This window comes from Oncorhynchus nerka, linkage group LG18, assembly GCF_034236695.1.
Source record: "Oncorhynchus nerka isolate Pitt River linkage group LG18, Oner_Uvic_2.0, whole genome shotgun sequence".
Classification (NCBI taxonomy): Eukaryota; Metazoa; Chordata; class Actinopteri; order Salmoniformes; family Salmonidae; genus Oncorhynchus; species Oncorhynchus nerka.
In genome coordinates, this window is record NC_088413.1 from 81,455,800 (window position 1) to 81,482,095 (window position 26,296).

General features: G+C 43.9%; 1 protein-coding gene across 1 annotated transcript; it reads left to right on the forward strand.

The window, feature by feature from the left end:
• Window positions 1-16,224: 16,224 nt before the first annotated feature.
• On the forward strand, window positions 16,225-23,848 carry plek2 (pleckstrin 2). Its single transcript, XM_065004404.1, has 9 exons — window positions 16,225-16,526; window positions 16,670-16,834; window positions 17,453-17,643; window positions 18,611-18,702; window positions 19,790-19,977; window positions 20,314-20,415; window positions 22,250-22,333; window positions 22,944-23,022; window positions 23,473-23,848. Exons 1-9 carry the CDS (start codon window positions 16,473-16,475, stop codon window positions 23,598-23,600), a joined length of 1,083 nt encoding a protein of 360 aa, XP_064860476.1. The 5' UTR covers window positions 16,225-16,472; the 3' UTR covers window positions 23,601-23,848.
• Window positions 23,849-26,296: the final 2,448 nt, after the last annotated feature.

A 26,296-nucleotide genomic window follows, 5' to 3' on the forward strand; every position in this document is an offset into this window, starting at 1 on the left:
ATATGCCTTGCGATTGTGTTTTGGCTAGAGGGAGAACAGCTATATGCCTTGTGATTGGGTTTTGGCTAGAGGGAGAACAGCTATATGCCAGCTATATGCCTTGTGGGTTTTGGCTAGAGGGAGAACAGCTATATGCCTTCCTTGTGATTGGGTTTTGGCTAGAGGGAGAACAGCTATATGCCTTGCGATTGGGTTTTGGCTAGAGGGAGAACAGCTATATGCCTTGTGATTGGGTTTTGGCTAGAGGGAGAACAGCTATATGCCTTGCGATTGGGTTTTGGCTAGAGGGAGAACAGCTATATGCCTTGTGATTGGGTTTTGGCTAGAGGGAGAACAGCTATATGCCTTGTGATTGGGTTTTGGCTAGAGGGAGAACAGCTATATGCCTTCCGATTGGGTTTTGGCTAGAGGGAGAACAGCTATATGCCTTCCGATTGGGTTTTGGCTAGAGGGAGAACAGCCCATGTGGGGTCCTCTGAGAAACTAATTTTATCAAACAAATGAGCAACTTGTTTTTCTTCAAATGGGTTATAGAATACAACCTTTTAGTGTCAGTAAGGGTATTTTACACTATTAGAATGCACTTCATGTCATTTGTGTCAGGGCAAACCCGAGGCACCTACAATGTAGTGAATATGAACACTGTGTTAATGAGGGATTATCATTTTCCCATGTGGGATCCTCTTCTTTTTCTAATTTCAAATTGTGGTTGTTTGCAGAAAACGTTTGGGAACCCCTGATATAACAGCAGGGCCAGATTACAGACCGGGCACGTGCCCTGGGGCCCCAATCTTCAGGGAACCCCTGATATAACAGCAGGGCCAGATTACAGACCGGGCACGTGCCCTGGGGCCCCAATCTTCAGGAACCCCTGATATAACAGCAGGGCCAGATTACAGACCGGGCACGTGCCCTGGGGCCCCAATCTTCAGGGAACCCCTGATATAACAGCAGGGCCAGATTACAGACCGGGCACGTGCCCTGGGGCCCCAATCTTCAGGGAACCCCTGATATAACAGCAGGGCCAGATTACAGACCGGGCACGTGCCCTGGGGCCCCAATCTTCAGGGAACCCCTGATATAACAGCAGGGCCAGATTACAGACCGGGCACGTGCCCTGGGGCCCCAATCTTCAGGGAACCCCTGATATAACAGCAGGGCCAGATTACAGACCGGGCACGTGCCCTGGGGCCCCAATCTTCAGGGAACCCCTGATATAACAGCAGGGCCAGATTACAGACCGGGCATGTGCCCTGGGGCCCCAATCTTCAGGGAACCCCTGATATAACAGCAGGGCCAGATTACAGACCGGGCACGTGCCCTGGGGCCCCAATCTTCAGGGAACCCCTGATATAACAGCAGGGCCAGATTACAGACCGGGCACGTGCCCTGGGGCCCCAATCTTCAGGGAACCCTGATATAACAGCAGGGCCAGATTACAGACCGGGCACGTGCCCTGGGGCCCCAATCTTCAGGGAACCCCTGATATAACAGCAGGGCCAGATTACAGACCGGGCACGTGCCCTGGGGCCCCAATCTTCAGGGAACCCCTGATATAACAGCAGGGCCAGATTACAGACCGGGCACGTGCCCTGGGGCCCCAATCTTCAGGGAACCCCTGATATAACAGCAGGGCCAGATTACAGACCGGGCACGTGCCCTGGGGCCCCAATCTTCAGCGATTAGCAATAAAACTTATTCTGTTTCTCTGCCTCATGGCAAAATGTGTAGAATAGAATTAGCATGAGATTGGCTATAAAACTCATTCTGTTTCTCTGCCTCATGGCAAAATGTGTAGAATAGAATTAGCATGAGATTAGCTATAAAACTCATTATGTTTCTCTGCCTCATGGCAAAATGTGTAGAATAGAATTAGCATGAGATTAGCTATAAAACTCATTCTGTTTCTCTGCCTCATGGCAAAATGTGTAGAATAGAATTAGCATGAGATTAGCTATAAAACTCATTATGTTTCTCTGCCTCATGGCAAAATGTGTAGAATAGAATTAGCAGCTATAAAACTCATTCTGTTTCTCTGAGATTAGCATGAGATTAGCTATAAAACTCATTATGTTTCTCTGCCTCATGGCTAGAATAGAATTAGCATGAGATTAGCTATAAAACTCATTATGTTTCTCTGCCTCATGGCAAAATGTGTAGAATAGAATTAGCATGAGATTAGCTATAAAACTCATTCTGTTTCTCTGCCTCATGGCAAAAGATTTGAGATTGGCTATAAAACTCATTCTGTTTCTCTGCCTCATGGCAAAATGTGTAGAATAGAATTAGCATGAGATTGGCTATAAAACTCAATGTTTCTCTGCCTCATGGCTAGAATAAATTAGCATGAGATTAGCTATAAAACTCATTCTGTTTCTCTGCCTCATGGCAAAATGTGTAGAATAGAATTAGCATGAGATTAGCTATAAAACTCATTATGTTTCTCTGCCTCATGGCAAAATGTGTAGAATAGAATTAGCATGAGATTAGCTATAAAACTCATTCTGTTTCTCTGCCTCATGGCAAAATGTGTAGAATAGAATTAGCATGAGATTAGCTATAAAACTCATTCTGTTTCTCTTCATGGCAAAATGTGTAGAATAGAATTAGCATGAGATTAGCTATAAAACTCATTCTGTTTCTCTGCCTCATGGCAAAATGTGTAGAATATGAATTAGCTATAAAACTCATTATGTTTCTCTGCCTCATGGCAAAATGTGTAGAATAGAATTAGCATGAGATTAGCTATAAAACTCATTATGTTTCTCTGCCTCATGGCAAAATGTGTAGAATAGAATTAGCATGATTAGCTATAAAACTCATTATGTTTCTCTGCCTCATGGCAAAATGTGTAGAATAGAATTAGCATGAGATTAGCTATAAAACTCATTCTGTTTCTCTGCCTATGGAAACATTTGTAGACATGCAGGAAGTTAGCTGTTTTCCTAAATAACTGTATGTAAATTCCTGAAAGCGTGGCATCTTTCCCAGGCCTTTTATATGGTCCAAAACACACAAACAGTTGCGCCAACAGAAACCAACGGTATCAGATAGCCTAACAAAACAGCTGTGTTCTCCTGTTACACAACCCCATACAACAAATGTCAATAAAGACTTGCAGTCCCCTCGTAACAGATCACTCTATTTCCTGTGACCTCACAACCAGTCTGAGTAGTCAGTCCACTGGTGAGGAGGGAGTCTGTTGAACATTGTGTTCCTGTGACCTCACAACCAGTCAGAGGATTCATTCCACTGGTGAGGAGAGAGTCTGATGAACATTGTGTTCCTGTGACCTCACAACCAGTCAGAGGATTCATTCCACTGGTGAGGAGGGAGTCTGTTGAACATTGTGTTCCTGTGACCTCACAACCAGTCAGAGGATTCATTCCACTGGTGAGGAGAGAGTCTGATGAACATTGTGTTCCTCTTGAGTTCAGAGACAACCAGTCTGACAGGAAATCAACAAAGGCTGAAGGTGTAACAGTGGTGTCCAACATATTCAGGGCAGATCCACATGTCGAGGAAGGAGTCAGACTTCATGTCCCTCTAGTATAGAAAATAGAGGACCTGTGACTAAAATGAGAAACAAAGTATGCAATCACAGTGGTATTCACAGTGGCATTCACAGTCATATTCACAGTGGTATTCACAGTGGTATTCACAGTGGTATTCACAGTGGCAATCACAGTGGCATTCACAGTGGCTTTCACAGTGGCATTCACAGTGGAAATCACAGTGGCATTCACAGTGGCATTCACAGTGGCATTCACAGTGGCAATCACAGTGGCATTCACAGTGGCATTCACAGTCACATTCACAGTGGCATTCACAGTGGCATTCACAGTGGCATTCACAGTGGTATTCACAGTGGCATTCACAGTCGCATTCACAGTGGCATTCACAGTCGCATTCACAGTGGCATTCACAGTGGCATTCACAGTGGCAATCACAGTGGCATTCACAGTGGTATTCACAGTCGCATTCACAGTGGCATTCACAGTGGAAATCACAGTGGCATTCACAGTGGCATTCACAGTGGAAATCACAGTGGCATTCACAGTGGCATTCACAGTGGCATTCACAGTGGTATTCACAGTGGCATTCACAGTGGCATTCACAGTGGAAATCACAGTGGCAATCACAGTGGCATTCACAGTGGCATTCACAGTGGTATTCACAGTGGCAATCACAGTGGCATTCACAGTGGCATTCACAGTGGAAATCACAGTGGCATTCACAGTGGAAATCACAGTGGCATTCACAGTGGTATTCACAGTGGTATTCACAGTGGTATTCACAGTGGCATTCACAGTGGAAATCACAGTGGCATTCACAGTGGTATTCACAGTGGCAATCACAGTGGTATTCACAGTGGCATTCACAGTGGCATTCACAGTGGTATTCACAGTGGCATTCACAGTGGCATTCACAGTGGCATTCACAGTGGAAATCACAGTGGCATTCACAGTGGCATTCACAGTGGTATTCACAGTGGCATTCACAGTGGCATTCACAGTGGTATTCGCAGTGGCATTCACAGTGGCATTCACAGTGGCAATCACAGTGGTATTCACAGTGGCATTCACAGTGGCATTCACAGTGGTATTCACAGTGGCATTCACAGTGGCATTCACAGTGGCAATCACAGTGGTATTCACAGTGGCATTCACAGTGGCATTCACAGTGGAAATCACAGTGGAAATCACAGTGGTATTCACAGTGGTATTCACAGTGGCATTCACAGTGGAAATCACAGTGGAAATCACAGTGGTATTCACAGTGGCATTCACAGTTCCCTCTCCCCCACCCCGAATTCCATGATGTTCAAAAGGTATATCAATCTCCCCAGAGTGGGAGTAAAAAGTTGTGTGAGTCGCTCTCTTTCCACAAGGGGGCACTCCTTCCCCATGGATGGCTCATTTCTGGCCTTCATTGCAGATTCCTCCTTGAAGTTCACTATTCCCTATGATGTGCTTGTTGATATTGGTTATGGATTCCTGTAGGCGATTGGTTTCATTCCTGTGAATTTGATTGAATTATGAATCGTCTCTCAGAGCTGTCCCTTTTCCAGCTGGGTTACGAGGTCCTGTGGTACCGGTACCGAAGACTGATGGGTATGATAACCTTCGTGAGAGCGTTTTTTCCCCCGGGTTTATTTTTAATACGTGGAGTCCAGCGCTGGGTGTCAAGCGGTTACCGGGACGCATCTTACCGCCTAACCCGAGCCTTTCGTTGTGACAGAAGTATATCAATTGGGCTACCGGGTTTTAGGCGAACCTTGGTGCATATATACACAGTTATGTCAATCCAAAGTTTCACAGTGTTTATGTATGTCAAAAGATTTGCATCTTACACGTGTGGTTGCAATGAAAAAGTGTCCCTTCTCCATATTCAGACATAATGGTCGAGAGTGTTGGAAAGGGAAAACTTTTTTTTTTTCTGTCCTCAAGATGGCATCCCGCCCCTTCGGATGGACCAACCAATGGCACCTGGCGGGAGGCTCGCTGTCTGCTTCAACCAATGTCGTCCATGCGCAATGTTGCTCTGGATCATGCAACAGTGGCGAAACTGTGGAGCAGTGTGCATTTTCTCTGACTTCGGGCGATGTATGTTCCCAGTTGCTATCCGGGGGGGTAGGGGGTTGTTCCCCTTGGGTGGTTGCCCAGATGTGGGAGAAGCTCGGCAGGGCTGACGTAGATATTTACGCATTACGAGACACTGGCCTGTTGGGAACGGTAGCTTCCGACCCTCCTTCAAGCCAGTTGTTCTGAATCAGAAGTTGGAGAGGGTGCGCCTGGAGGGCTTCTAAAGCGGAGAATGCCAGTGGAATAATTCCTTCTTTTTTTTAAGTGCTCTTCCACTTACTTCATATTTGATGGTAGAATAAGTCCATGTTCAAAATAGGTCTTGATGCAGTGTCTTTTCTTAATTTTGCCACAAAAAAACCCAGAAGAAAAACAACAAAAATAGTCTTTACATTAAATAAAGTCATTATTCCTTCACAAATGCATAGCCTACTCTTAATTTGAAAATAAAATATCCTTGTTTCGTCTTCTTATTTCTAACAAAAAAATAACAGAAGTTATTCTACAGAGGCTCTTAAAGGTAGTTTAGTTTGGCAGGTCAATTAAAACGATCAATAATCAATAATCCTGCTGTATTCAGTCTCTTTACAACAAGACAAGGCATTGAGAGTTAACCAACAGGAGGCCAACGGAATGTACACAATCCTCTATTCAAAGACTAAAGCCTTAATATAAATAAATAAAAAATATATATATTTTGTCTCTCTATTTCACTCAATCCTAAAAAGACTAGGCTTCGCATTCTTATGTACCTGAACTTGTCCAAGTGTGACTCCCAGCTAACACATAAAGTTCTGAGAACCATAGAGTTTGGTGAGAGTGGGGTTGTACTTTGGTTATTTTGCATACAATCTTCCCACAACTTTCTGGGAATGGTGCAGGATATTTGCTTGGCTTTGGAACATTCTCAGCACTTTGGCAACGAACTTGACAACAACAAAACATAATAATAATCCTGGTATTTCGTTACTTTAACAGAACACTGCTTAAAGGATCCAAGACGGTTGCATTTAATTTCAACTTTGGTAATGTTGTAGGAACATTCTCCAACTGGTTTGACATTGGGAATGCTTTCAAATAGTTCAGAGAACGTTAAGAAATCAGAGAATGTAAAAAAATAAAAATTTAAAAAATATTTCCTACAGGTTTCCTCGTGGTTCTATTTGAAGTCATGTTCTTAAATTGTTACGAGAACGTTAAGAAGACCTTTAAAAAAAAAACTACAAGAAAACGTCTAAGAATGTTATTTAAAAAAACATAGATTCCATTCTTAGCGTCAACAAAACTCTATCCTCTATCTTGTTAAGTGTGTTCAGGTGTTTTTTCTCGCCACGCCCACTAATTGGTCACACTTGATCTTAATAGGGCTTGTTTCCTTTGAAATGGGGTCTGTTTGAATACACTAAAATGAACAGCTTTGTATGAGTTTAAAAAAAACATAAAACTTGGCATGCTAGCTCCATCCTGGTGGCACAGTGGACTAATTCCATGGATAGAGAACAGAAGAATGATGCCGTGCCACATTTAAAAAATAAGTGTTTGCATGATTAATGCCTAAGCAAATAAATGTCAATGTGTCCTATCTGTGCTTCAAGTTTAAAATACTTAACCCAAACTAAGCTAGCAGTGTTATTAAAAGGTGTTTTTGAAACATGATCTCAGAATGTTAATTACCTTCAAAATAACCTAATCATTTCCAATCTCAGAATGTTAAAACCTCCCAGGTAACCTTTAAGGGAAATCATAGTAAAATGTTCTCAGAACCTCCCTGCAACCTAAAAATGTATGTTTCCAGAACAGGATAAAGTGTCACTTCCTTTCTCATAACGTATTTTTTTTTTAAACGTTATGTTTTACCAGTCTGGAAACTTGCGACTTTGTTCCCAGAAACAATGGGAAACCAAAAATAGTGTTTTCTGTTGATGCTGCGAATGGAATGTATGTTTTAAAAAAACATTCTTAGAACATTCCTTGAACGTTAAAAATTTGTGTTTTTTATTAAACGTTTTCTTAACGTTGTCAGAAACCATTTGAGGACATGACTTTTAAAATAGGACCAATGAGGAAAACGTTACACAAAAGTGCTGAAATTCACACGGAATAACGTTGTTTCTTAACTTCTTCGAGATAGGGGGCGCTCTTTTAATTTTTGGATAAAAAACGTTCCCGTTTTAAACAAGATATTTTGTCACGAAAAGATGCTCGACTATGCATGGAATTGACAGCTTTGGAAAGAAAAACTCTGACGTTTCCAAAACTGCAAAGATATTATCTGTGAGTGCCCCAGAACTAATGCTACAGGCGAAACCAAGATGAAGTTTCATACAGGAAATGCCCCAGATTCTGAAGGCGCTGTGTTCCAATGTCTCCTTATATGGCTGTGAATGCGCCAGGAATGAGCCTGCCCTTTCTGTCGTTTCTCCAAGGTGTCTGCAGCATTGTGACGTATTTGTAGGCATATCATTGGAAGATTGACCATAAGAGACTACATTTACCAGGTGTCCGCCCGGTGTCTTGTGTCGAAATTATTGCGTAATCTCTAGGTCCATGCGCGTTCCATTTCTTCAGAAGTGAAAGTCAACTGCCACAAAGGATTTATCATCGATAGATATGTGAAAAACACCTTGAGGATTGATTCTAAACATCGTTTGCCATGTTTCTGTCGATATTATGGAATTCATTTGGAAAAAAGTTTGCGTTTTAAGACTTAATTTTCGGGTTTTTTCTTACCCAAACGTGATGAAGAAAACGGAGCGATTTGTCAACACAAATAATATTTTTTGTAAAAACTGAACATTTGCTATCTAACTGAGAGTCTCCTCATTGAAAACATCTGAAGTTCTTCAAAGGTAAATGATTTTATTTGAATGCTTTTCTGGTTTTTGTGAAAATGTTGCATGCTGAATGCCAGGCATAATCCTATGCTAGGCTATCAATACTGTTACACAAATGCTTGTTTTGCTATGGTTGAGAAGCATATTTTGAAAATCTGAGATGACAGTGTTGTTAACAAAAGGCTAAGCTTGAGAGCAAATAGATTTATTTCATTTCATTTGCGATTTTCATGAATAGTTAACGTTGCGTTATGCTAATGAGCTTGCGGATAGATTTACACAATCCTGGATACAGGTTTTTTTCGTAGCTAAACGTGACGCAGAAAACGGAGCGATTTGTCCTAAACAAATAATCTTTCAGGAAAAACTGAACATTTGCTATCTAACTGAGAGTCTCCTCATTGAAAACATCTGAAGTTCTTCAAAGGTAAATGATTTTATTTGAATGCTTTTCTGGTTTTTGTGAAAATGTTGCATGCTGAATGCCAGGCATAATCCTATGCTAGGCTATCAATACTGTTACACAAATGCTTGTTTTGCTATGGTTGAGAAGCATATTTTGAAAATCTGAGATGACAGTGTTGTTAACAAAAGGCTAAGCTTGAGAGCAAATAGATTTATTTCATTTCATTTGCGATTTTCATGAATAGTTAACGTTGCGTTATGCTAATGAGCTTGCGGATAGATTTACACAATCCTGGATACAGGTTTTTTTCGTAGCTAAACGTGACGCAGAAAACGGAGCGATTTGTCCTAAACAAATAATCTTTCAGGAAAAACTGAACATTTGCTATCTAACTGAGAGTCTCCTCATTGAAAACATCTGAAGTTCTTCAAAGGTAAATGATTTTATTTTAATGCTTTTCTGGTTTTTGTGAAAATGTTGCCTGCTGAATGCTAACGCTAAATTCTACGCTAAATGCTACGCTAGCTATCAATACTGTTACACAAATGCTTGTTTTGCTATGGTTGAGAAGCATATTTTGAAAATCTGAGATGACAGTGTTGTTAACAAAAGGCTAAGCTTGAGAGCTAGCATATTGATTTCATTTCATTTGCGATTTTCATGAATAGTTAACGTTGCGTTATGGTAATGGGCTTGAGGCTGTGATGATATCGATTTTTCCCGATATCATGGTCAGGGAAAACTCTGGGTCCTATTTGTAGGCTATGACAATATAGTATTATTATAGATAGCTTCCCTTTTCATCAGTGCTGGGCTGGGGTGTGAATTGGAAACACTCTGTAGTTTAGTGAACTACTATAGCAGGACAACATCCTTTGTAGTTTAGTGAACTACTATAGCAGGACAACATGCTCTGTAGTTTAGTGAACTACTATAGCAGGACAACATGCTCTGTAGTTTAGTGAACTACTATAGTAGGACAACGTCCTCTGTAGTTTAGTGAACTACTATAGCAGGACAACATGCTCTGTAGTTTAGTGAACTACTATAGCAGGACAACATGCTCTGTAGTTTAGTGAACTACTATAGCAGGACAACATGCTCTGTAGTTTAGTGAACTACTATAGCAGGACAACATGCTCTGTAGTTTAGTGAACTACTATAGCAGGACAACATGCTCTGTAGTTTAGGGATAGACAGACTAAATGTTTTTTTAATTTTACCTTTATTTAACTAGGCAAGTCAGTTAAGAACAAATTCTTATTTTCAAATGACTGCCTAGGAACAGTGGGTTAACTGCCTGTTCAGGGGCAGAACGACAGATTTGTACCTTGTCAGCTCGGGGGGTTGAACTTGCAACCTTCCGGTTACTAGTCCAACGCTCTAACCACTAACCCTGCCGCCCCAGGGGTAGCCTAATGGGAGAACACCTCACTCTGACCATTTTACTCCCCCCAGCAGAGCTGATTAGGCTGTTTTTGTATTATCCAGAGTGTTGGTGACTGTAACTGTGCTGCTGGTTTTGGAGATTTTCCAGTCGTCTGATGATTTTCAGTAACCTACACTGTTCTCTTTGAAGTAGAAAGAATAATCAATATAAGCTTAAATATTAGACATGTGTAAGCAGAATGAAGGCTAACCCATGTTAGTGTACAAAGCTAGATCAACATGGAATTGACTATTGGACATGTAAAGAACAGAGCGTAAGCAGAATCTGTGTAGATGAGGCAAGGTAAACTAACAAGACGTGACTGGTCTGGGCCATATCTGATCTTGTGAAGGCTACTGGACACCCATATAAATTAAGCATACATTGATATTGTAGGTCTGAACTTGTAAAGACCTTTGGACAGGAACATTAGCTAAGGGGCATGTCATGCCACCAATAGAATCTATGCGCCAATATCTGAGCCAATAAGAGAATGGAACTATGTAACAAAGCAAATGAGGTGATGACATCATTATGTAAAGGTAAAACTGTATAAAAGCCAAGCGCTAAGAATGAGGAGGCAGTTCTTCCATGGAGGTGCTCGGCTTTTGTTGTTCTCTGTAATAAAAGTCTAATTGAATTCACAAGCTCCGGTATCTGACTAGTATTTGTTTTACATATTTTCCACAACACTGGTAATGATTTAATTAGGTTTTTTTTTTACGACGCTTTACTGACACCAGCCATATTCAACGGGTGTTGAGCTGAAATTGTGGGAGGTACTATGAACAGTATAGGTCACTTATGTCCAATAAGAAACACCTGCTTTCTTTTCTGTTGCAAAACGTTTTTCTAAATGCTCTATGACGTCACCTAATGAATATGTCTGCTCAGAGAGGAAGAGGCGAAGCGAGAGGGATAACTGGGCCCAAAATCTGTCTTCTCCGACAGGTGGCGTCAATGAGAGTGTCGAATTTGGTTAAAGTGATACTTGGAGATTTTTTGGCTTTTACTGCGTTTCAAAAAATACCTTTAGGGGAATCCGTCAACATCTTGGACATCGTCCCAAACGATTAGAAAACAAGGGAAGTTCGCAACATAAGCACATCAGCCCTCGTTTTTGATCGAGTTTGCGAGTGTACAATTATGTTCACTTCGGGGCCTTGAAATGCCCCATAATTCAATTCGCGATGATCGTACATCCGCTAAGAAAAGTCAGCCGAAACGTAAAGCCTTAATGTGAATATGGATAAGTCAACATAACAGGTTTAAGTCAAAACGAATGTAAAGTGGTTAGAAATTGTGCTACTAATGAATTAAATCTGCACATTATGGCACAAACACATCTCGTAAAAGTAATAATGTTTTTGTTTGGTTATCTTTTGAAAATTGTAGAAAATAAAACATTTCCCTTCTTCAGAAGTTCCAGCTAGGCAGGCTAAAGATGATTAATTTGCTAGCTATCATACAGTAGACGTAAATTAATAATCATATAGTTAATATAAGTAGACATGCACTCATAATTGACTGTAGCGCATGTCAAGCAACCGGTGGCTGAAAACACAATGAGGGAGTGACGAAGTTCCGGGCAAGGCCGGTCCGTTTAAAAAAAACATTCCTTCCTCTCTCCCCTTGCAAGTATATACTCATCAGACTTCATGATAAATCATCAGAAGTGTCCACTTAATTTGAGGGCTGAGGGGATAAGGTGTGTCTTTGGAATGCAAGCCCCTGGCTCTTCTCAGATGAACTGTTTTTACCACTAAGAAAGTTAGTGGTAGTTTTGCGAGCCAATGCTAACTAGCGTTAGCGCAACGACTGATAACCTATGGGTGTCTGCTAGCGTGCAAAACAAAAATGTAAATGCTTATTTGCTACATGATTTGATCGAATATAAGTTTTGTAACGCTTATGGTTTTACGAGTGTAACTTACTGATGATATAGGTAGAACACGTGACATCCCGGCAACTTTGAGAAAAAGCACAATAAAGGAGTTGCGCTTATTGTTCACACGCGTATCTGCCCTCTCATTGGCTAGAATGGTCCCACCGATCTTGCCGCTGGGGTCTGGTAAACGCGTTCAGTACTGCCGCTTTGAAAGGGTTTTGACTAGATAGCACAGCCACAAAGTCATGGTGGATAGTGTTCATACAATCAGTTTGCTGGAGTCTGTTGTTTATCCTTGGTCTGTATGCAATGCAAGGAAGTAGCATTAGCCACCTCTAGCATGGCGGCGGGAAATGATGTTTCATAAAGAAATTATGCATATTTTTGGTTTGTTTGTTTCTGCCTTCTCACCATTATATCAACTAAAGGAGAAAATCGACTCCTTTGCAGCCTGAATGGAGAATTTTTAAAAGTACGAACCGGTCCACCGGAGATCAAAATCGAATTTTATTTGTCACATACTGTAACGGTTTTCTTTAGGTGAAGGAGAAGCGGACCAAAATGCAGCGTGGTTTCTTTGATTCATGTTTAATAACAAAAGATAAACACGAACACTACGAAAACAATAAACGTGGAAAACCAAAAACAGCCCTATCTGGTGCAAAACACAGAGACAGGAACAATCACCCACAAACACACAGTGAAACCCAGGCTACCTAAATATGGTTCCTAATCAGAGACAATGACTAACACCTGCCTCTGATTGAGAACCATATCAGGCCAGACATAGAAATAGACAAACAAGACATCCAACATAGAATGCCCACTCAGATCACACCTGACCAACCAAAACATAGAAACATACAAAGCAAACTATGGTCAGGGTGTGACAGTACCCCCCCCCCCCCCCCAAGGTGCGGACTCCGGCCGCAAAACCTGAACCTATAGGGGAGGGTCTGGGTGGGCATCTGTCCGCGGTGGCGGCTCTGGTGCTGGACGTGGCCCCCACTTCACCATAGTCTTAGTCCCCCACGTTGTCCGCTTCCGTGGCCTCCTAGCCACGGCGACCCTACTTAATGACCCCACTGGACTGAGGGGCAGCTGCTCGGGACAGAGGGGCAGCTGCTCTGGGCTGAGGGGCTCTGGCGCCTCTGGGCTGAGGGGCTCTGGCGCCTCTGGGCTGAGGGGCTCCATCAGCAGCGCCGGACAGGCGGGGGGCTCCGGCAGCAGCGCCGGACAGGCGGGGGGCTCCTGCAGCACTGGAGAGGAGGAAGGCTCTGGCAGCGCTGGAGAGGAGGAAGGCTCTGGCAGCGCTGGAGAGGCGGGAGACTCCGACAGCGCTGGAGAGGAGGGAGCCCCTGTAAGGATGAGCCGGAGAGACAGCCTGGTGCGGGGGGCTGCCACCGGAGGGCTGGTGCGTGGAGGTGGTGACAGATAGACCGGACCGTGCAGGCGCACTGGAGCTCTGGAGCACCGAGCCTGCCCAACCTTACCTGGTTGAATGGTCCCGGTCGCCCTGCCAGTGCGGCGAGGTGGAATAGCCCGCACTGGGCTATGCAGGCGAACCGGGGACACCGTGCGCAAGGCTGGTGCCATGTAAGCCGGCCCAAGGAGACGCACTGGAGACCAGATGAGTAGAGCCGGCTTCATGGCACTTGGCTCGATGCCCACTCTAGCCCAGCCTATACGCGGAGCTGGAATGTACCGCACCGGGCTACGCACCCGCACTGGGGACACCGTGCTCTCCACAGCATAACACAGTGCCTGCCCGGTCTCTCTCTCCCCCCGGTAAGCACAGAAAGTTGGCGCAGGTCTCCTACCTGGCTTCGCCACACTTCCTGTGTGCCCCCCCCAAGAAATCTTTGGGGGTGACTCTCGGGCTTCCATCCGCTCTGCCGTGCTAGCTCCTCATAATGCCGCCTCTCTGCTTTTGCTGCCTCCAGCTCGGCTTTGGGGCGGCAATATTCCCCTGGCTCTGCCCAGGGTCCTTTCCCGTCTAGAATCTCCTCCCAAGTCCATTTCTCCAAGTAGTGCAGCCTCTCCCACTGCTGCTGCTGCTGCTGCTTTTGCCGTTGCCCGTTACCACGCCACTTGGTGTAGACTAACAGGGAAATGCTTGGTAAACAACAGGTGTGGACTTAACAGGGAAATGCTTGGTAAACAACAGGTGTAGACTAACAGTGAAATGCTTGGTAAACAACAGGTGTAGACTAACAGTGAAATGCTTGATAAACAACAGGTGTAGACTAACAGTGAAATGCTTGATAAACAACAGGCGTAGACTAACAGTGAAATGCTTACTTACAGGCCCTTTTCCAACAACGCAGAGAGAAAGAAAATAGAGAAATAATAGAAAAGTAAAGCATGTTATAATAAATACACAATGAGTAACGATAACTAGGTTATATACACAGAGTACTAGTACTGAGTCAATGATAACATGGCTCTATACACAGAGTACCAGTACTGAGTCAATGATAACATGGCTCTATACACAGAGTACCAGTACTGAGTCAATGATAACATGGCTCTATACACAGAGTACCAGTACTGAGTCAATGATAACATGGCTCTATACACAGAGTACTAGTACTGAGTCAATGATAACATGGCTCTATACACAGAGTACCAGTACTGAGTCAATGATAACATGACTCTATACACAGAGTACTAGTACTGAGTCAATGATAACATGGCTCTATACACAGAGTACCAGTACTGAGTCAATGATAACATGGCTCTATACACAGAGTACTAGTACTGAGTCAATGATAACATGGCTCTATACACAGAGTACCAGTACTGAGTCAATGATAACATGGCTCTATACACAGAGTACTAGTACTGAGTCAATGATAACATGGCTCTATACACAGAGTACTAGTACTGAGTCAATGATAACATTGCTCTATACACAGAGTACCAGTACTGAGTCAATGATAACATTGCTCTATACACAGAGTACTAGTACTGAGTCAATGATAACATGGTACCAGTTTGTAAGTTATCTTGTACATAATTGTTGCTGTTACCATCTCTTATGACCGAAAAGAGCTTCTGGAAATCAGAACAGCGATAAACTCACCTCAGATTAGACAAAGATTTTTTTCTTTAATGAGTCCTACGTGAAGGATATACTGCTTCTCCGAGACTAGGCCCAAATCCCCGTCATCTGTTACCAACAGATGCATATCATGTGAAATCCATAGACTAGGCCCAAATCCCCACAGTACATTCATTTCCAATGGAACGCTGTGTTTGCCTCGCAGCGTTGCGTTGCAGAGACAGTTGCAGTGAAAAATGGTGCATGTTGCGTTTTTATATTTTTGATCAGTATACACGTCACTAAGAGTAAGGCCTAGATCACACCAACTGAGAGTTTTTTCATTTTTGCTCGCAGTGTTGCGTTGCAGAGACAGTTGCAGTGCGTTCTGTGTGGTGCATAGGTTTGATTTATCGAACCTTGCGTCAAACTGTATGCATCAAACTGTGTGCATCAAACTGTATGCATCAAACTGTATGCTTCAAACTGTATGGTCAAACTGTATGCATAGACGGCTTGGCAGAAATGGTAGCAGAAGGTGAATGTTGAGGACCATTTTGCGCAACAAACCACTCTCGGTGTGATCCAGGTGTCAAGTGACTACAGGAGTGTATAGCCTGCTGAAAACATTCCCTTTGGACAGTAAGATGAAACGACTTAATATCACCATCTGCCTGCCTTTAGGTTGCCGTTCTCTGTCGCGAGCAGATCCACTAACAAGATGTTGTATTTTACAGAGAGTATTGGCCGTATTTAACCTGAGGCGCTAAATAACTGCACTTACAGCGCGATAGAAATACAAAGTAAAGGAGTACGTTTACATGCACACTAATGACTCAATGTTATTACACTTGGTAGAACGTTTATATACATTCCCACCAGACCTGATTTCAGAAGTGATCATGTCAACAGGATTATTAGGGAAATTGTTATTTTTGTAAAGCATGTAAAACGTTTACATTGAACTAATATATTCACGTGACTATTATTGTCTGCATGTAACCGACGATACGCATTACTGTCTCTGATTTTGCGGAGACTGGATTCACTTATACTCTGCATATGTCGACTTAATCGGAATTTACCTTTATATTTCAAATAGAGAAGCCATTTGTGGAAAGAGGGGATCATATATACACATTTTACTTGGAGCCACGGGGTTTTTCCTGCATTCCGATGTTCTGAGAGTTCTGTGCTGGCTGGGTGTGTACCAGATGACGCAGCAGCCAGGTGAGCGATAAACCAATGCTTCGAGACCTGCGTTGAGGTAGAACAACTGACTTGACTATGGAAGAAGATCAGAAGAACCCTATCCTGAAAGAGGGATTCCTTGTGAAACGGGTAAGATTAAATAAACCGTTATATGTCCAAATGACGCGCATTTCATTTGACTTATATTCATAAATGTGTTATAACATTGTTTTAACTAAGTAGTTATAAAATGCATTTTAATGAATATATATATTTTCTAATTGTAACTCTAGGGCCATGTAGTTCACAACTGGAAGGCTCGCTGGTTTGTACTCTATCCCGACCAGTTGCTCTACTATAAATATGACGGAGGGAAGAGAGACTCCTCTCAACGCGGGAGGATCATGTTGACCGATTGTAAAATCTCTTGTCCGTTTCTGGAGTATGACAACCGGCCGGTGAGTTAATGTACAAGCCCCTTTTACGTTTACCTCGTCTGGAATCAGTGACATTATGGCTGTTGAACAGCAATCAAATCATATAATTACATATTATAACTCCATCATGGTTCTAATGCTGATCTATGTGATTAGAACAGAATTATGATTCTATTCTAGAATTCATGATTCTATTCTAGAATTATGATTCTATTCTAATAGAATAGCATTATATAGTGTATGCTGTTCATGTCTCTGAAACTGTTGCCCTGAGGATATATCGCTGCACTAGATGTGTCAATAGATTACGTGTTGTATTGTCGAAAACAGGCTGCGAAGTGAGAGTGTCTCAGCTCTGTTGAGCCCAGCCCAGCTTTTTGCTTCCTGCTGAAATCATACTAGAGAATGCAATGCCCGGGGACATCCCGTCATAAATAGCATTTTTTTTTATTCGAGTAGTTTCAACCTTAGACCACTGGGCGCTATCATCGTAGATACAGTGCGCTTTTCATAGTTTTCAAAGGTGTGTTGGATACATCTCTCGATGCTGTTGGACGCATCATGATATCATCTTGGGGTTAAGATGTAATCTTCAGGAATTCAACATCATGGTCTTCTTTGTTGTTTACTGTACCTCAGCTGGTGTTCAAACTGCAAACCAAGAGTTCTGCCGAGTACTTCCTGGAGGCGTGTTCTCGGGAGGAGCGTGACCAATGGGCAGCGGATATCGGTGCAGCGGTGGAGAAGCTCCGCCCGGCTGACTCACCTACCCCGAGCCAGTCTAAAACCACTGGGCACCGGTCACTACAACTACACAGCGTCAGCCTGAAGTGAGACACTTTAGGAGCCTTGGCTGAAGGACTTTCCCCAACCGTCAACACGGTTTAAAATGAAGTTATTACAACCAGATTACATGGTTAGAAACTGGTTGTAATAACGTTGCCTGCTTGGTTGTATTTAGTCTATTAGTCACATGAGTGAAGTCTTTAGCTATTCCATAAAGACAGTCACACAGCTGGTCAATAGTGACGCTATTCCACAAAGACAGTCACACAGCTGGTCAATAGTGACGCTATTCCATAAAGACAGTCACACAGCTGGTCAATAGTGACGCTATTCCATAAAGACAGTCACACAGCTGGTCAATAGTGACGCTATTCCATAAAGACAGTCACACAGCTGGTCAATAGTGACGCTATTCCATAAAGACAGTCACACAGCTGGTCAATAGTGACGCTATTCCATAAAGACAGTCACACAGCTGGTCAATAGTGACGCTATTCTATAAAGACAGTCACACAGCTGGTCAATAGTGATGCTATTCCACAAAGACAGTCACACAGCTGGTCAATAGTGACGCTCTTCCACAAAGACAGTCACACAGCTGGTCAATAGTGACGCTATTCCATAAAGACAGTCACACAGCTGGTCAATAGTGACGCTATTCCACAAAGACAGTCACACAGCTGGTCAATAGTGACGCTCTTCCATAAAGACAGTCACACAGCTGGTCAATAGTGACGCTCTTCCATAAAGACAGTCACACAGCTGGTCAATAGTGACGCCATTCCACAAAGACAGTCACACAGCTGGTCAATAGTGACGCTATTCCACAAAGACAGTCACACAGCTGGTCAGTGACGCTCTTCCACAAAGACAGAAGCCATTCCAGCTCACACAGGGTTAGGGCTATTCCACAAAGACAGTCACACAGGGAAGAGCTAAGACAGTCACACAGCTGGTCAATAGTGTGCTATTCCCAAAGCTGACATGGTGTGTTGTCCTTCCTTCTCCCAGCCAGGTAGTGGACTCCATGTATGATGTCCACAGTGGCATCAAGCTGACCAGCCACAACGAACAGGGAAGCTCCTACAGCAACTGCTTCTCAGGTGAGACGCTCTGACACGTTGCCTGACATACAGTGAGTGAGCCAAACATTAAGAACACCTTCCTAATATTGAGTTGCACCCCCTTTGTGTCCTCAGAACAGCCTCAATTCATCAGGTCATGGACTCTACAAAGACAGTGTGGTCAATAGTCAGAACGTTCCAGTGGAGCCATTCCAGCTAAAGAAGAGCTAAGAGGTGGTGTGTCAGCACAGGGATGCTGGCCCATGATACACGCGGGAAACTGTTGAGCATGAAAAAATCTGCAGCGTTGCAGTTCTTGACACAAACCGGGGCACCTACTACCATACCCCCGTTCAAAAGCACTTCAATCTTCTGTCTTGCCCATTCACCCTCTGAATGGCACACATACACAATCCATGTCTCAATTGTCTCAAGATTTAAAAATCCTTTTGTCTCCTCCCCTTCATTCTACACTGATTGAAGTGGATTTAACAAGTGACATCAATGAGGGATCATAGCGTTCACCTGGATTCACCTGGTCAGTCTGTGTCATGGAAAGAGTTCTTCATGTTTTGTACACTCCGTGTATATCCCACTTAACAGACATGTGTGTGTGTGATCCCAGTTGAACATACTACTGCTGTTGGTGCTGTTGGTGGAGGGGATCTCTGAGATTGTTGTGGATGGATGTAATGACAGTGGTGCTGATGCTGTGGATCCTCTCTCTCTCTCTCTCTCTCTCTTCCCCACCTCTCTCTCATACTCTCTCCCTTCCTTTCTCCTTCCCTTTCCCTCTCTCTCTCTCTTCCCACCCTCTCTCGCTCATACTCTTTCTCCCTCTCTTTATCCTCCCCTCTCTCTCTCTCTCTCTCCCCCCTCTCTCTCTCATACTCTTTCTCCCTCTCTTTCTCCTTCTCTCTCTCTCTCTCCCCTCTCTCTCTCATACTCTTTCTCCCTCTCTCCTTTCTCCTTCCCCCTCTCTCTCTCATACTCTGTCTCCCTCTCTTTCTCCTTCCCTCTCTCTCTCTCTCTCTCCCCCATCTCTCTCTCATACTCTCTCTCCCTCTCTCTCCCCCCTTTCTCTCTCATACTCTTTCTCCCTCTCTTTCTCCTTCTCTCTCTCAAGGTTCTGCGGTGGTGGACTGGCTGGTGTTCAATCAGCTGGCTCTGACCCGTGTAGAGGCTGTGACTCTGTCCTCGGCCGTCCTGGAGGAAGGTTTCCTACGCCCTGTAGGTCTGAGGAGTGTTGAGGCTCAGCGCAGCCATGGACTCAGTGAGCAGTTCCTGGATGACTCCACTGCTCTCTACAGCTTTGTGAGTGACTCTCCCTAGTTATAGTAGTAACCCCTTCTCTCCGTGAAGGTTGATTGATTCACTGACTGATTCACTGATTGATTCAATGACTGATTGACTGACTGATTCACTGACTGATTGACTGACTGATTCACTGACTGATTCATTGACTGATTCACTGATTGATTGACTGACTGATTGACTGACTGATTTGACTGACTGATTGACTGACTGATTCACTGATTGATTCACCGATTGATTCACTGATTGATTCACATGTAGTTGTGCTTTAGACAGTGTCTAAACCAGATGTCCTACTGTATTTCCTTGTGAATGTGTCCGTGTTGTCTCTCCCAGTCAGAGAACTTTAAGAAAAGAGGCAGTGTGAAGGCTGAGACTTCCCTATCAGCCATGGAACTAAGTGGGAAAGTCCTGAAAAGGGGCTATCTACTGAAACAGGTGAGAAAAACTCTGCCAATCAGCCCAAACTATCTGTGGTTGGCTGTTGCCTAGTCTTAGCCAATCAGCCCAAACTATCTGTGGTTGGCTGTTGCCTAGTCTGTGCCAATCAGCCCAAACTATCTGTGGTTGGCTGTTGCCTAGTCTGTGCCAATCAGCCCAAACTATCTGTGGTTGGCTGTTGCCTAGTCTTTGCCAATCAGCCCAAACTATCTGTGGTTGGCTGTTGCCTAGTCTTTGCCAATCAGCCCAAACTATCTGTGGTTGGCTGTTGCCTAGTCTGTGCCAATCAGCCCAAATTATCTGTAGTTGGCTGTTGCCTAGTCTGTGCCAATCAGCCCAAACTATCTGTGGTTGGCTGTTACCTAGTCTTTCCCAATCAGCCCAAACTATCTGTGGTTGGCTGTGCCCTAGTCTTTCCCAATCAGACCAAACTATCTGTGGTTGGCTGTTGCCTAGTCTTTCCCAATCAGCCCAAACTATCTGTGGTTGGCTGTGGCTTAGTCTTTGCCAATCAGCCCAAACTTATCTGTGGTTGGCTGTTGCCTAGTCTTTCCCAATCAGCCCAAACTATCTGTGGTTGGATGTGGCCTAGTCTTTGCCAATCAGCCCAAACTATCTGTGGTTGGCTGTTGCCTAGTCTGTGCCAATCAGCCCAAACTATCTGTGGTTGGCTGTTTCCTAGTCTTTGCCAATCAGCCCAAACTATCTGTGGTTGGCTGTGGCTTAGTCTTTGCCAATCAGCCCAAACTATCTGTGGTTGGCTGTTGCCTAGTCTTTCCCAATCAGCCCAAACTATCTGTGGTTGGATGTGGCCTAGTCTTTGCCAATCAGCCCAAACTATCTGTGGTTGGCTGTTGCCTAGTCTGTGCCAATCAGCCCAAACTATCTGTGGTTGGCTGTGGCCTAGTCTTTGCCAATCAGCCCAAACTATCTGTGGTTGTGCTGTCAACCAGCCCCTATCTGTGGTTGGTCTGTGTCTATTGCCAATCAGCCCAAACTATCTGTGGTTGGCTGTGCCCTAGTCTTTGCCAATCAGCCCAAACTATCTGTGGTTGGCTGTGGCCTAGTCTTTCCCAGTCAGACCAAACTATCTGTGGTCGGCTGTTGCCTAGTCTTTCCCAATCAGCCCAAACTATCTGTGGTTGGATGGGGCCTAGTCTTTGCCAATCAGCCCAAACTATCTGTGGTTGGCTGTGCCCTAGTCTTTGCCAATCAGCCCAAACTATCTGTGGTTGGCTGTGCCCTAGTCTTTGCCAATCAGCCCAAACTATCTGTGGTTGGCTGTGGCCTAGTCTTTCCCAGTCAGACCAAACTATCTGCTGTTGCCTAGTCTTTCCCAATCAGCCCAAACTATCTGGTTGGCTGTTAGTCTTTGCCAATCAGCCCAAACTTATCTGTGGTTGGCTGTTGCCTAGTCTTTCCCAATCAGCCCAAACTATCTGTGGTTGGATGTGGCCTAGTCTTTGCCAATCAGCCCAAACTATCTGTGGTTGGCTGTTGCCTAGTCTGTGCCAATCAGCCCAAACTATCTGTGGTTGGCTGTGCCCTAGTCTTTCCCAATCAGACCAAACTATCTGTGGTTGGCTGTGCCCTAGTCTTTCCCAATCAGACCAAACTATCTGTGGTTGGCTGTGGCCTAGTCTTTTCCAAATCAGACCAAACTATCTGTGGTCGGCTGTTGCCTAGTCTTTCCCAATCAGACCAAACTATCTGTTCTTGGCTGTTGCCTAGTCTTTGTGTTTGTTCTCTGCTTCAACTCTGCTCTCATAACCACACGTGTCTACATACCATGTGTTTGGTTATTCATGTCTCCTGTCTTCCTCTAATACAGGGACACAAAAGAAAGAACTGGAAGGTTCGACTGTTTGTGCTGCGATCAGAGCCAGGTTACCTCCACTACTATGACCCCAGTAAGGTGAGTGACTACTGGTTACCTTCACTACTATGACCCCAGTAAGGTGAGTGACTACTGGTTACCTTCACTACTATGACCCCAGTAAGGTGAGTGACTACTGGTTACCTTCACTACTATGACCCCAGTAAGGTGAGTGACTACTAGTTACCTTCACTACTATGACCCCAGTAAGGTGAGTGACTACTGGTTACCTTCACTACTATGACCCCAGTAAGGTGAGTGACTACTGGTTACCTTCACTACTATGACCCCAGTAAGGTGAGTCACTATTGGTTACCTTCACCACTATGACCCCAGTAAGGTGAGTGACTATTGGTTACCTTCACTACTATGACCCCAGTAAGGTGACATGGCTGTAGACTATAGCTATATACTCATAGCCTGGGTACCAGTCTATTTGTGCTATATTGCCATACAGGTTCTCATTCTCTTCACCCTTCTTCTGTGTCTATTAGTGCTATGGCAAGAACGCACAAATAAACTGGTACACGGGCTATCTTTCCATACAGGTTCTCATTCTCTTCAGTCTTCTTCTGTGGGTATTGACATCATGTTGTTTGTGTTCTGTCTCATCCACTTCCTGTGTTATGTCACTTGTTGATGACATCAGGATGACATCAGTCCCGTGGGCGGGTTGTCTCTCCGAGGCTGTCTGGTCTCTGCTCTGGACGACAACGGTGTTCCTTCAGGTGAGTCACACAAACACAAACGAGGGCACGCGTACATGCACACGTACACACAACACACACACACTGAGTCACTCTCTCTCTCAGACAGCCCTAAGACACAGCTGTCTTGCTTCAGTAAAGGTGTGGCTGACAACACAATAGGACTGGCCTGTGACAGGCACGGGTTGAGTTCAGTAGGGCACACTAGTAAAAACATCTTGATCCAAATGTTCTCATTGAAGTTCAGGTTTTACCCAACTAGTTTCATTCTGTTTCAAAACGTTTTGTCCTTCCTGAACATGACCCAGAGAGAGAGCAGTGAGTCAGTCAGTCTGGGGAGGCTGATTCTCTCTCTTCTCACTCACTCACTCACTCACTCACTCACTCACTCACTCACTCACTCACTCACTCACTCACTCACTCACTCACTCACTCACTCACTCACTCACTCTCTCACTCACTCTCACACAGGTGTGAAGGGTAAAGTCCAAGGTAACCTGTTGAAGATCATCACTCAGTTTGATACTCACTACTACATCCAGGCTCCCAGCAGACAGGAGAGGATGGACTGGATAGAAGCTATCAGAGGACAGAGTTAAATAAAGTCAAGCTTATTACTTTAACGTAGTGTTTTAGGTGAGGCTGTTATTGATACATCCAAATCCATACAGGTTTTTAAGCAAACTACAATACAAATCTTCTAGCGTATAAGAATAAATTATACATTCTATGAATGTAACCATACAAAGTTAACCGTTTGGAATAATGGTTTTAAATCGTGTAAATAGATCATTCAACATGGTGTTGTTTTGAATATTAAATAAAGCATTTCCCCTGTGAGAAGGCCTATGTGTTTCGTGTGTTATGTTCTTAGCGTGTGTTTTATGTGTAATGTTTCTTAGCGTGTGTTTTATGTGTAATGTTTCTTAGCGTGTGTTATGTTCTTAGCGTGTGTTTTATGTGTAATGTTTCTTAGCGTGTGTTTTATGTGTAATGTTTCTTAGCATGTGTTATGTTCTTAGCGTGTGTTTTATGTGTTGTGTTCTTAGCGTGTGTTTTATGTGTAATGTTTCTTAGCGTGTGTTTCGTGTGTTGTGTTCTTAGCGTGTGTTTCATGTGTTGTGTTCTTAGCGTGTGTTTCATGTGTTGTGTTCTTAGCGTGTGTTTCATGTGTTGTGTTCTTAGCGTGTGTTTCGTGTGTTGTGTTCTTAGCGTGTGTTTCATGTGTTGTGTTCTTAGCGTGTGTTTCATGTGTTGTGTTCTTAGCGTGTGTTTCATGTGTTGTGTTCTTAGCGTGTGTTTCATGTGTTATGTTCTTAGCGTGTGTTTCATGTGTTGTGTTCTTAGCGTGTGTTTCGTGTGTATTGTTCTTAACGTTGTTGTGTTCAGCGTGTGTTTCATATGGTTTCTTAGTGTTCGTGTGTTGTGTGTTCTTAGCGTGTGAAATGTGATTCAGGTGGAGACACGTGTGTTGTGTTCTTAGCGTGTGTTTCTTAGTGTGTGTTGTGTTCTTAGCGTGTGTTTCAGTTGTGTGGTGTGTATTGTTCTTAGTGTGTGTTTCGTGTATTGTTTTTGTGTGAAGTGTGTCACAGGTGGAGACACGCAGCGCACCGGGAGAAGTGTGTCACACCCACAGCGAGATGAGACGTGCTTTTTCCCCCCAAACAATAAAATAGAGCCATAAAGTGTAATCTAGACCGCATCCCAAATGGCACCCTATTCCCTATATAGTGCACTACTTTAGACCAGAGCCCTATTCCCTATATAGTGCACTACTTTAGACCAGAGCCCTATTCCCTATATAGTGCACTACTTTATTGTTCCAGAGCCCTATTCCCTTAGCGTGTGTTTCGTGTGCACTACTTTTCGTGTGATTGTTCCAGAACTCTATGGGGCTCTGGTCAAAAGTAGTGCACTATATAGGGGATAGGGTGCCATTTGGGATGTATTCCTTCCCTGTTGGTATCATCATCCCGGTTACCCTGGTAACTGAAGTGTTCTGAGGTGAACCAGAGCTGTAGTTCGTTGAAAGAGAGCCAATGAGGGCGTGACTAGATAACACTAGGCATGTTTCCATTGACGTAGCTATATTCCACACACACACACAAAAAGAGGCAGCTATAGAGAAATGTTCTGAAGATCAACAACAGACGCAGGTTTCACCCGTCCAATTATTTCAGATATACAGGAGTGCACGTTTCAACCATGGCACGGACCCGTGTGTCACGTGCCCTTAGGACCGCTCATAAATAATGTGTCTGGCAGCACAGAGACTACAGTACAGGACCTCTCATAAATAATGTGTCTGGCAGCACAGAGACTACAGGACCGCTCATAAATAATGTGTCTGGCAGCACAGAGACTACAGGACCTCTCATAAATAATGTGTCTGGCAGCACAGAGACTACAGGACCTCTCATAAATAATGTGTCTGGCAGCACAGAGACTACAGGACCTCTCATAAATAATGTGTCTGGCAGCACAGAGACTACAGGACCTCTCATAAATAATGTGTCTGGCAGCACAGAGACTACAGGACCTCTCATAAATAATGTGTCTGGCAGCACAGAGACTACAGGACCTCTCATAAATAATGTGTCTGGCAACACAGAGACTACAGGACCTCTCATAAATAATGTGTCTGGCAGCACAGAGACTACAGGACAGGACCTCTCATAAATAATGTGTCTGGCAACACAGAGACTACAGGACCGCTCATAAATAATGTGTCTGGCAGCACAGAGACTACAGGACCTCTCATAAATAATGTGTCTGGCAGCACAGAGACTACAGGACCGCTCATAAATAATGTGTCTGGCAGCACAGAGACTACAGGACCTCTCATAAATAATGTGTCTGGCAGCACAGAGACTACAGGACCGCTCATAAATAATGTGTCTGGCAACACAGAGACTACAGGACCGCTCATAAATAATGTCTGGCAGCACAGAGACTACAGGACAGGACCGCTCATAAATAATATATCTGGCAGCACAGAGACTACAGGACCGCTCATAAATAATGTCTGGCAGCACAGAGACTACAGGACCGCTCATAAATAATGTGTCTGGCAACACAGAGACTACAGGACCGCTCATAAATAATGTGTCTGGCAGCACAGAGACTACAGGACCGCTCATAAATAATGTGTCTGGCAACACAGAGACTACAGGACCGCTCATAAATAATGTCTGGCAGCACAGAGACTACAGGACCTCTCATAAATAATGTCTGGCAGCACAGAGACTACAGGACAGGACCGCTCATAAATAATATATCTGGCAGCACAGAGACT

What these genes read in the sequence shown, in the direction of transcription:
- plek2 (XM_065004404.1), top strand. Translation starts at nt 16,473, where the DNA reads ATGGAAGAAGATCAGAAGAACCCTATCCTGAAAGAGGGATTCCTTGTG. An exon ending in CTACACAGCGTCAGCCTGAA is followed by an intron (nt 17,644 to 18,610) that starts GTGAGACACTTT and finishes TCCTTCTCCCAG; the next exon opens with CCAGGTAGTGGACTCCATGT. An exon ending in CCACTGCTCTCTACAGCTTT is followed by an intron (nt 19,978 to 20,313) that starts GTGAGTGACTCT and finishes TGTCTCTCCCAG; the next exon opens with TCAGAGAACTTTAAGAAAAG.